This window comes from Chionomys nivalis, chromosome 1 (genome assembly GCF_950005125.1).
Source record: "Chionomys nivalis chromosome 1, mChiNiv1.1, whole genome shotgun sequence".
In the NCBI taxonomy this organism is placed as follows: Eukaryota; Metazoa; Chordata; class Mammalia; order Rodentia; family Cricetidae; genus Chionomys; species Chionomys nivalis.
The window spans coordinates 25,417,579-25,429,663 of NC_080086.1; the positions used below are offsets into that span (position 1 = coordinate 25,417,579).

Genomic DNA, 12,085 nt, shown 5'->3' on the forward strand with positions numbered 1-12,085 from the left:
GGGCCAAAGTCAGTTAGTTAAAAATGAATAGGAACAGAAACAGCCCTATATAAAATTGCCAAGAGACAGCCTTTTATAACAGTTGTATTGTATAAGCTCCATGTCAGCCTGGCACTGACAATACTCCCTTGTCCTCCTCACCAACTGTGAAGAATCTCAAGAGAAAGGGATAATTGCCCTAGGGTCACAAGACCTCAAAGTATATCCACTGAGCTAAAGGATAGGTCTGAGAAACACAGATACCCATCCTATCTCGAATGTTCTTCAAGTTAGGCACCCATGTACATAAGCCCATATAGATGAGAACGATGGAAGATCTCAAAGAAGATCCAGCCTGTAGAGAAGATTCCTTCTCCTCTACAGAAATCTTCTGTGTGCTGATATGTCTCTGCCCACGAGAAAACTTCTTAGTCCCCAAAAAGAGACTTAAAAACTTACTCCATTTTTGACCCTCACATTGTTATTAAGTGTTTTCAGAAGAGAGCTTAGGGGAACTTTGAGCTATAGAACATTCTAGCAATCTACCAAAAGCCTGCGTGGAAACCTGGATGCATTCCCACCTTGGCTCACAGAGAGAGACTCAGACAGGGCCCTCCACCCTGCTCCCCTGTCCCATGTTCTGACAGTCACCAGCTTCTGGGCACTGTTGTCCCAGCCTTGTCGGAAGGCTGTACACTTCTGCATAATTTATTCCACATGTTTGTTTGTCGGACCTGCCAGAGGCATCCGTCGTAAATGTTTCAAGGCCTTAAGTTTTGATGAGCTTTCTTTAGAAATAACTGTTCCCCGGGGTGGTTCATAGAATAGTAAATTAGCACCCGTCTATCCACACGCCTCCTCCTGGTCCAGGCTCCCTTGGTTTCAGTGTTCCCCATAAAACATTCATGGCTTAGAACATCACAGACAGTGCCAGGCAGGGTGCGGGGGATGAGACCTGCATCCACATTCAGTAAATATTTGGGTGACAACAAGTTCCATGAGGCAACTCCCAAGAACTAGTTAAACGGAATTTGTTTTAAAGTCCTACCCCCTGCACCTTCTTTCTCTCCATCACTTACACAAATATTCTTAACAGCCCGGTGACTTGGGGATGGTTTGAATAAGTGACTCTCCATTAATCCATTCATAATATCAGTGCTGGACATTCTTATGTTTTCCCCAAATGTTTGACTCTCTAGTTTCCAATGAACTTTCACCTCTTCACCCAAGCTAGGTCCCATGGTGTGTGGGGTCTGAGGCTAACAGAGTTTAGAATCAGACCAGTGTGCTGACTGGACTTTTCTGCCAGCTCCTTATGAGGTGCTCTCAGATCCGCTCTCTGTGACTCACCTCCTGCCTCTGCTCCCTGATGCAGGGCACTGATTTCTAAAAACGGTACGCCTCAGAATGACTTATTGACTGACCTTGGGTTATACTGAGCTAGTGGGAGGGGGAGGGTACTGGTGGAAAACTGAAGAGTGGGGTCTTGAGATATTCGAGGTATCTCCCCAGTGCTCCATCTGCTTTAGACCGTGGTGGAAAACTGAAGAGTGGGGTCTTGAGATATTCGAGGTATCTCCCCAGTGCTCCATCTGCTTTAGACCGTGGTGGAAAACTGAAGAGTGGGGTCTTGAGATATTCGAGGTATCTCCCCAGTGCTCCATCTGCTTTAGACCGTGACTCCGGAGGGGCTGCTCTCCCTACAGGGTTCCAGTTCCCATCGGTAAGTCATGACTCCAGGTTCCGATGGCATCACCGCCCTTCGTCCTTCCTGGCCTGAGTCATAGCTACTCTCCACTGCTGCTAATGTCTCCTTGCCTCAGTGGTCCCTATTTGCCTCAGCATCGCTTCTAACACCTTTGTAATAGTTCCTCATGTTGTGGTCCTTTCCACTGCTCTGTGTAGAGTGAGCTTTGCTTTGGGGATGTATTATATAATGCAAAGTGTATGGAAGAAAAGGATGCAGAGGCTAGAATTACAAAGGCTTGGATGAACTCTCAGAGGGTTGATAAGCAAAACTGAGTCCAGCTTCTTAGTCTTGCCATCTATATCTAGCATCTTGCTTCGATGTACGTAGCACTGCCATCTTATATGAGCAGAGGAAGAGATGATACTAGCAATGAGGGACTTTAGGATTGGGTATTCTAGATAAAGATTCTATCTGCTTAGGGAACAAACCCAACCAATTCTCTTATTAATAGTTCCGGACTCCATCATATTCCTAACACAGAGGATAGCTGTGTTTATCTTCTTGAGTTCCCTTTACTGTCTGCTGATCCTCTTGCTGAATGCTGAGCAAATTCTACCCACTGCTTCTACCCACTGTTCATGCTGCTTGGACCCAGGGAGCACACTGTCTCTTACCAGGTTTCCAGAGAACTATAGTCTTCCCCACCTTTTATTGAGAGAAGCACCAAGCATGACACTTTAGAGATGTGTAAAGATGTGCTAAGGGAAGACCATAGGGCTCCAAGTTAAGAGAACACTGTGGTTTTACTGCATATAGGTTATATTGAGCAAGTAACTGCCCTTACTGAATTTCAGTTTTCTCATCTCAGAATTGGGGACCAATAGGGTTTGAAACTGAAATGGAATATTACTGTAAAGTCTTGAACATATTGAACAGTCTACAAATGTTACTTACATCATCATTATTAACATTTCTTTGATGTCAAGTTCCTCAAAAGTCACTGAGAGCCCCTATAAGACTAGCCAAATTAATGTTACAAAAGTTACACAAGGGACAGTACAGTTCCTAAGGATGGGCTGATGACCAACATCGGCATGTTCTCTCAGCGAAGACCATTGCTGACTCGCAGAAGGGCAGAGGCTCTAATGCCCTTCCTCTCCATGAGACAAAGGGGGCAGAAGAGACCCCCATGAAGGGGCTGTCTGCATGATGGATATGCAGTGGCAAGTCCAGCTTCTGCCCTGCAGTGTGCTTACCTCTGTGCTTCACCATGCTGGCACTCCTCTCCAAGCATACATAGTCCCCACCTTACTACAGTGCAGAACATTCATTTCTAAGGAGTGCCATCGTGATTGATGTTCATTGTTGTTGGGTAAGTAATATATTGCTTCTTAATCAATGGCTATAGCCAACAACATAATGATGAAAGATGATTTTTTTCTTCTAAGATCAAACACAAGACAATTCTATTCTCACATTTTTATCCAACACCACGAAGACCAATGGAAAAGAACTATCTGGATATAAATTCATTCACTTAGAGTAGATTAATTTTTAGGAGAATGTAAAAATAATTCAGTGGGTAAAATACTCCTTTTACAGAGAACAGAACATCCACACTCAAGAACTTCATTTGGATTTTCTGCATCATATACAAAAATTAGCTATTTAAGTTTTCATAAACTAAATATAAGGGTTAGAACTATAAAATTCTTCATGACAATGAGCTAGGCAGTACTTTATCTATTTAATGTGGAACGCTCCATGAATTTGCATGCCATACTTTTACAGTGCCATGGTAATCTTCTCTGTACTGTTCCAACTTCAGTTTGTGTGTTTAGAAGCAAGGACTATGCAATAGTTTCTCACACATGACTCAAGACATGACAAAGGAAAAACAGAGAACTTGTGATTTAAATGGTATCATCAATAAAAAAATACATGTTTATAAGTTATATTATCTGATATGGGACTATTGTCCCAGATATACAAAAAACCTCTAATTATTTTATAATGAAAACTAATTAACATAATGTTCAAATAGGTGGAGGATTTAGCTAGACAATTTTTCTAAAGAAGACATAGAAATGACCAATAACATAGGAGCAGATGTTTGGCGCCATTATTCATTAAGGAAATGCAAGTTAAAATGTCAATGAGATAGCAATTCTATCAGTAGGATGAATAAAGTAAAAACACGTGTGGCAAGTGTTTGATGTGGAAATGGCATGACCACTTATCAGAGGTTAACATAAGACCCAGTAATCCTATTGTTAGACATACACACACACGTGCGCACACGCAGGAACACATATGAAAATACAAACCGATAGTTAAATAAAAATCAGTGAGATGCTGATATAAGCTATGGCATGCGTCCATTTTCCCAGGTGAGAAGTTAAACACCACATATGAAGTGAGCCCGTTTACATGAAACTCCAGAACAGCAGATCCCAGACTCTGAAGAAACGTTAGTTGTTTCCCATAACTTGGCAACTGGGTAGAGGAATATTTTTTTTAAAGTTTCATTCAAGTTTTGTTTTGTTTTGTGCTGTGATGTGTTGCTTTGCTTTGCAGGGCAGGGGAGTGAACCCTGGAACTTGTGATTTTAGAAAGACACTTTGCCTCTGGGCGACATCCCCAGCTGGGTGCAGGATTTCTCGGAACAATAAAACTGCTCTGAGCATAGGTTGTGCAGAGCAGCTGCAGAAATCCATGAGGGTTCTGAGAACTACTGACCTATATGGGTGAGCTTTGGGCTGTGTGTTGCTTTGGGGTATTTTGAAACTAGGTCTCATACAGTTCAGGTCGACCTCAAACTCCATGAGTACTGAAGGAAGGTGACCTTCAGCTCCTAATCCTCCTGGCTCTGCCCCCCCCCCAATGCTGCCTGTGTCACTATACCCACCTCAAACCTGGGTGATTCTTAAAGTATGAGAATTAAGTCTCAATTCTAAACGTACGTAACATGTTCAAAATTTTTTAAAGGAAAAGAAGTGATGGCTCTCTGGGGTTACACAGAACCAATGACTGGCTCCCCCACAAACAGCTGTGTGGTCTTAGAGAGTGTCCTGTGTTGATCTGAACCTCAGTAAAGGCGAGTGCTTTTATCACTCCCATAGGAGGGTAGGGATGGAAAGAAGATGGAGCCTTGGGGTAACAGTGAAGAGGTGTCCAGGTGAACCACTGGGGTGAATGCAGTGCATTCAAGCCTAGCTAGACTTGATTCTTCATTCCAGGCTGTTCCCTAGAGCAGGTGCCTTTCATGGCCAGCTCACACTCCTTAATGGCCCAAAGCCTGCTCTGCAGTGGGTACTGACCACACTTCTTCCTCCAGGAAAGAGAAGCCCCCTGTCCACCAGATCTCAATGCAGCATCATGTTCACCATCACATCTCCCATCAGCGCTCTGATTTATAGAACAGGAAGAAGCACTTGTAATATTACCAGAATCGGAAGAACACGAGAAGGACCCTGACCATCAAATGCAGGCCATGTTTATCTCATGCTGTTCACTGGGAAACCCATTTCCTCCCAGTGCCCATTAGATGATCTGAGCTTTGCATTCTCAACAGGGCAGTGGAAAGAGACGCTGAATGCTACAATATAAATATATGCATCATTCATAATGCATTCAGATGTTTCTTAATTATTCATAGTTCCCGAAAGTTATTTGACCTATCATGCACATATATTCAAGCAATATTTGTATGAGAACCACAGCCCCACAGAACAGAATTCCAGCTCATTGGAGTTCCCGTTTACAGAATTAAAATTAAATGAGTGGGGCTGGAGAGATGGCTCCATGGTGGTTAAGAGCACTTCCTGTTCTTCCAGAGGAACCAAACTTGACTCCCCATCCCCACAGCAGGCCGGTCACAGCCACCTCTACCGCCAGTTCTGGGACCACCAGACATCTCTGGGCTCTGTGGGCACCTGCACTCATACTCATACACACACGAAAATTGTAACTGAAAATAATAAAATATTATTTTAAAAAATTAAGTGAGTCACTGGTCCATAAAAGCTATGTGTGTTTTCTATAAAGTTATCCAATGTATATTGTTCTAGGCTAGAGAAAGTCAGTTGCATGGCGTTGCTGAAGCTGGCAGAACACAGAATATACACCTTGTGATGAAGGTAGCAGAGATGATAGCCTCTTTTAAGACCAGATTCACTATCTCTCAGACTAATTGACATTCTTGGACTTAGTCTAGAGGAGAAAAAACAAAAAAACCACAGACCACCCCCCCTTCTATTTAAGTCTTATTCTCTCTCTCTCTCTCTCTCTCTCTCTCTCTCTCTCTCTCTCTTTTTAAATGCTAGTATTCTGGGCTCAAAAACACCACATTCTTCTGTTTTGGTATTTGCATAAATTTGCATGTTAACATGAATGGCTGCAACTTAAAGAATGTAAAATATAATAAAATTTGAATTCATATCCAGGATGAAGAAAAGACACATTGAAAAACAACAGATTTTCACTCTTGTTTTTTTTTTTTTTTTCCTTCCAGAAATCGGATTTAGGAAAGACATAAACACACAATCTTGATTTAAATCAGGGTTGCACTCAGAGTCAGGTACTGCCAAAGAGGGCCCACATACACACGCACCATGAGCATTTACAAATAGCAACAATCCCTTCAACCCAGAGGACATCGCGTTCCTCGCGTTCCTCCTGTGGCCCACCCTGAAGAATGAACTACACAATAACTCAAGCAAATACAGCCATGCTTTTGCCTCTGTGGTCCCTAAGAACCGTTTTCAGCTTTATCCTTTGACTTCCCCAGTGCGTTCATTCTGAGGCCAGTGTGTCACAAGGTTAAAGGCCAGGGCAAAGGTTAGGACTCCTGCCATGGCTAACTTTATTGGCTGTGTGACTTCTAGCCAGTGACACAATCTTTGCATATCTTTCCTCCATGAACTCTCCTTTACACATCTTTTTACCAGCTTCGTAGGTTTATCACAAGAACAACAGAGATTACAGAGCACTTAGGACAGTGGCCATTGGGGAATGAGGATCCAGGGGGTTAGTGGCTGTGTCGGACTTGCTATGGTAACAGGTACCCAGGTAATTCTGTCCATGGGAAACAGTCTGGAGATGGGTTCTCTCTTCTCCCATTTTGTCCACACAGTTCCGCATGGACCTCCACGGATCTAATCACCATGACAACCTGTTCCCCAGGGACTCCAGCCCTAGGATGATGGCAGACATCAAGCTCCCACTCCATCCTGTCCACAGTCACCCTTTTCTACAGCCAGGGTCCAAGCACTGGGTCCCCAAATAGCACAACAACTGGCTCCAACAAAGACCAGAAAAAGCTATGAGCACAGCCTCTCACCTCGTCATCCTCAGGCGAATTCCCATCCAGTTTCTGGATCTCTGACTTGCCGCTCTCCCTTAACAGTTTCTCTCGGACTTTGGTTTCATACTCAGGCCGGGAGTGTTCCTACACCAAAGAGTCAGTAAACAGAGTTAGTAAACAGGAAGGAGAGTGACCTTGGCCTGCTGATCAGAACCGGACACCACAAGTACATCAAACCGGGTTTAGGAACGGACACTAAGGACATGGTTTGCCACGTGACACAGTTACGAGGACTCTATACCAAGAACACAGTGTTGTAGGGAGAAACGAGACACACAACACTTATTGTTACACTGAGAACCAAACCTTAGAACGTTCCTGGGGTTGACACCGGTGTTGAGAAAGGAGAGAGAAGATGTTAACCAGGCAGATAAGGAGAAGCTATGTGCTTTGTAGAGCAAACAGCAAAGAGAGGGGAATTGCTCTGACCCACCCGCTACTGTCCTCCTGCCTCAAGCTCACTTACAAGGAGCACAGTCCCTCTTGGAAAGAGTTATGCCCTACAGCTGGGAGTTTGGGGAAAACAACAATACTTCTCTCTTTCACGATTCTGCTGGCTAAAATGGTAACCAATAATCATCAAAGTCAAGGTGGTCATGGGGGATCTTAAAACTAATTGCCTGGACCCGTCTACACAGCATAGGTGAGCAACTGACTTGGGCATACAGCAGCAATGCCAATATGCAAGAGACATTATTAGGCTCTTCTGCCAATCCAAACTGGACTGTCAGTCACTAGGTATGGGAAAGAGTTCCCAACAAGTCAAGAGGAGCACGGTCAAATCACACCACTTCAGACACTGGGCTCGCTTCCAAGAGGACTTAGTCGTGGGCAATAGGCCTCTCTTGACAGGCCTTTCCACAGTGGCTAGCTCCAAGATGAATTCTTGAGGTGTGAGGATTACATGCTCTTCTTGTTCATTTTCCAAGCCTGACGCCCGAGGAGATTTCCAAATGGGAACAGCTTCTGGAGACATTCTTTTAATTCGTGGAATGGGGCATCAGATGCCTAAGCACAGATTCAGGTGGCAGTGGGTTTTGCTGTTCCAACAGCACACATTTCTTTATTACCAACCGTATACCAGAGACACTAGAGGCAACTTTCAAGACACCTGACTACCACTGCTTAAGGAAAAGAGCATGCCATGGTGTGATGTGGGAGAAATGTCTGTATTCTGTCAATCAGGTTATAAATAAACGCTGATTGGCCAGGCAGGAAATATAGGCAGGAAAACCAGACAGGAAATAGAAATAATGTAATGAAAACAGGAGAATTCTGGAAAGGAGGAAGTTGATTCCTCCCACTCCTGCCCAGACCACGGAAGCAGCAGGATGTGATCTGCCCCACTTAAAAGAGGTACTGAGCCACATGGCTAACAGATCAGAAAAATGAGTTAATCAAGATGTGAGAGTTAGCCAGTGAGAGGCTAGAGCTAACAGGCCAATCAGCTTACAACTTATAGAGATCTATGTGTGATTTTTCTCTGGGACTAAACAGCTGGGGGTACCGGGCGGGACCAAAACCCCAACAAGCAGCCCCATGCTACAATGGTGGGTGATAACATTTAAATATGTTTGCAGACCCTCCACCAACACACAATCTTCCAGGCACACTGGACCCACCCCTTCCAGGAGCCTTTCTCTAACCACAGTGATGTATCCACCAGCCAAGTTCTTCTCCAATTTCCTAGAGTTACATAGCTTACACCACACACTGTAGGCTCAGGGTAGCCACACACACATGCTGTCCTTCCTCTCTGGCTGTGCCCATGTGAGAGTCTTGTTCTCTTCTGAAGGACTGACTGTCTGTGCTGTTTTCTTTTTTGTTTCTCGTGACGACTGGCACCATGCAGAATGCACAGATATCTCTAAGTGCAGCTGAAGCGCACATCAGTTCGCCCTCTGCCATCCTCCCTTCCCCAGCGCGGCATCCCATAAGGTTCACTCCAAAAGGGTTGCAGCCAAAAAAAAGACTTCAGGGATAACATTTCCCAAGACTCTCAGTGAGCATACTGAAGGTTCTAGAAACTAGCACTCCACTAAAGACACTCCTCCAATATTCTTCGGTTCCCCATTTCCCACAGAACAACTTCTAGCTGCAATAATCGGGATCCTGCTGGAATAGCTTGGGAAATGCGGGCTGAAGTTTCCCCGCCCTGGCTGCCGACAGCCTTTCGATTTGCTTCTTCATTATTCTAGCGGAAGTTCATAATTCAAAGCTGTGGCCACACCATCTATCAAGTGCCAGCATGTGTCTTCTAAACCTTGCCCAGCCCCAGGAGCTTTTCTCCTCGTGGCTCCTGTAAAGGGTCTAAAGGAGACTCCTGGGCTCTCCCTTGATGACCAACAGTGTGATTCTAACCCATCTCTAGATTCACAATGGTTGCAACTGGGGCCCACCTCACCCAATTTCAACCTCATTTGTCCATTTAGAAGAAGCCTGGTCTTTTGAACCACAGAACCCAGTTGTCCGTTACTAAGCCGAGGCAGATCAAACAAGGATATTTCCTATTTGCAGTCAAGCCCACCTGAGGAGATTACAGACTCCCTCAAAAGCTGGGCGGATAAGCTCATGGGCAGAGCAAAATCTAGTCCACATTCAGCCCCAAGAAGATGGGCGTAAGGGTCTCTAAGCATAAACTTCATAGATGGCTGATCTGATGTCAGATTCCACGAATCCGCAATCTCTCCAGAAGCTGTTTCCTTCTGGAAGCCTCTTCAGGAGCTGGCCCAAAAGAAGGCTTCAATACAGATTCAGATGATCTGAGGTCAGTCAGGACAGAAGGACAGGACACTGGATGCAAAGGCATCCCTCAGACAGTCCACAAAGACCTGCACTGATCCTATAGGCTGACCCTAGGGATTGGTGGCTCCCTCACCTCCCGACCCTCATAAGAAAGCAAGCTCCATCTTTTGCCTATTTGTAATCAGTTTATAAGCTACCCTTGCAGCGGCCTGCTTATTCCACTCCTACAGATTGAGAACACCCCATGTAGGAGGCACTGAAGGCCAGTGGGCTGTGGCCTGTGTGCACACCAGCTCCATCCTGCCCCGAGAAGGTGCGTGTTTGCTGGAGAGGACCACGGGGGGGGGGGGGGAGCATGTTGAAAAAAATCCTTGATCCTGAGGAAAATATTCCCTTCCTCTTCCCACCCCTCAACTAACCCCATCCCTTCTGTCACTCACAGGAATGTCAGTTAAATACACCTCAATACGCAGTGACTTATATAAACCCTGGGATTCCTATGACAGTCACATACACCTTGTCTAACTGTCCTCCACTCCTTCCCAGGAGACACGGATAACAATCAGTGCCAACCCTGATCTGGCCACCAGATGGTACTGGTTCCTTTGTCCCTCCCTGGTTCCTCCAGTCATCAGACCTTCCAAGGCATCTTGCTATTACTGTTATACACCCGTAGCTTCCCAGATCAGGGTCATGATTGCTGATTCCTTCTTGGGGGTGCCTCTTATTCCCTCTTTTGTTCATTGAAATTCAGCAAAATTTCAAACTCCTTGTTTTTCTTTGTAAGATTTTGTGTTTTGGTGCAAGTAACAGGAGCCTAGCACCTGGACGTACCAAGCAAGCACTCTGCTACTGAGCTACATCTCCATTACTTAAAACCATATTTTCCCTTCACTGGCCCTCAGAGAGCTGGCCCTGGCCCTCAGAGGATAGTTGACCTCCTCCATCCTCCCCCTACACTCAGGAAAGTTGACCCTACCCCTCACCACAGGTGTACACCTCACCTGAGCAGCGCACTAGAGCTGACCCTGTGGGGCAGGGATTCTGGTGAACCTACCCTGAGGGCATTGAGACCGGGAAAGCTAATCCTGTCCCCACATCTGCCATGTGGTGGCCAGCCACTAGGAAGAACTTTTTACCTCCACCAATGTCTTAGTCAGAAGAAATTTCTCTGTAATGGTCTTCCCTCTGTTCTAAATATTTACAGACCAAGCAGCACCGTTTTGAATGCAAGCCTTTGGGGGCTCAGGGACTAAGCTCCATATTCTACACTTAAACTTGGGAAACAGTACATAATTAAGATCTGTGTTCAAAACAAAAGGGAAATTTAGGCATACTCTAATCTGAGACCAAAACAAGAATGTGTTTAAGGCAAAGCTGAGCCTGACTTCCCTTCTCTCACACTGGCCCCAACCAGCACATGTGAGGCACAGACCCAACCCCACACAGAAACCCCACAGGAACGTTTCCCTACACTACAGGCAAACCCAACCTTGCCCGGGTCCCACTCAACCTGCCCCAAAGTTCCTCACTCATGCACATCTCTGAAAATTGCGTTGATCAGAGCAGGAGACTCAGCTCCAGAACAGCAAGTGGATTCTAATCCCACTCCTTCCAGGATTCAAGAACACTGAGTCATCACCGAGGCTTTTCTGTGTGCGAGCGTGTCTGTATGCCCTCTCTAACAGAGAACCAGCTTCTTTCTGGCTCACATAGGCTGTGTGGCAGGGTGTTTCTTTTCCCTGCCTTTGGAGACATCTCAGTTTGTGGCATTAGGAATGTAAGAGGTGCCTACACCTACCTCCCAATACCCAACCACATTTCCCTTCATCCCCTTTTCTTTCCTCCCTCTCCTATTCCCTATCTATGCTTTGATATCAAGTAGGACTAATAGAATCAATATGTTCCAGCTAGAGCTCCCAAAGTCAAGCTAACTTCCACAGTTCTTTCTGTTGAGAACACTATGTCAGTCATTATCTCTAAGAAATATAGTTGCTTATATAATTTTATAGTCTTTAATGCCTATCTCCCAACTAATTTGACTCTATAGGACACAATTCATAACACACCATCTATTATTGCTGCAGAGTCAATGATAGGACTGGTTCCATATGTAGGGCTTAGCAGGGAAGATCCTAATAAGGTGGGTTCATTTACTTATATCAAATCATGAAACTCAGTAGGATAGGTACAACCTATTGGAAGCCTTTGTTATTTTAAAGTTTCCTTTTACTGTACGTGTACGGTTGTTTTGCCTGTGTGTACCTCTATGTACCACTTCCATGCTTGGCGCCCATGAAGGCCAG

General features: G+C 45.0%; 1 protein-coding gene and 1 non-coding gene across 3 annotated transcripts in view; both read right to left on the reverse strand.

The window, feature by feature from the left end:
• Positions 1–12,085, reverse strand: part of Ano2 (anoctamin 2) — a 354,947-nt gene that overhangs the window by 156,193 nt on the left and 186,669 nt on the right. The window contains exons 13-14 of one of the 2 annotated variants that reach the window (XM_057773275.1): positions 7,341–7,352; positions 7,011–7,118 (exon numbers count right to left, since the gene is read on the reverse strand). In XM_057773275.1, coding sequence (XP_057629258.1) covers positions 7,011–7,118; positions 7,341–7,352 — 120 coding nt within the window. The remainder of the gene's footprint in view (positions 1–7,010; positions 7,119–7,340; positions 7,353–12,085) is intronic. The other variant, XM_057773268.1, reaches the window with a different exon arrangement.
• On the reverse strand, positions 3,416–3,520 carry LOC130889626 (U6 spliceosomal RNA). The gene has a single exon (XR_009058616.1). It is a non-coding gene; the product is annotated as a U6 spliceosomal RNA (small nuclear RNA).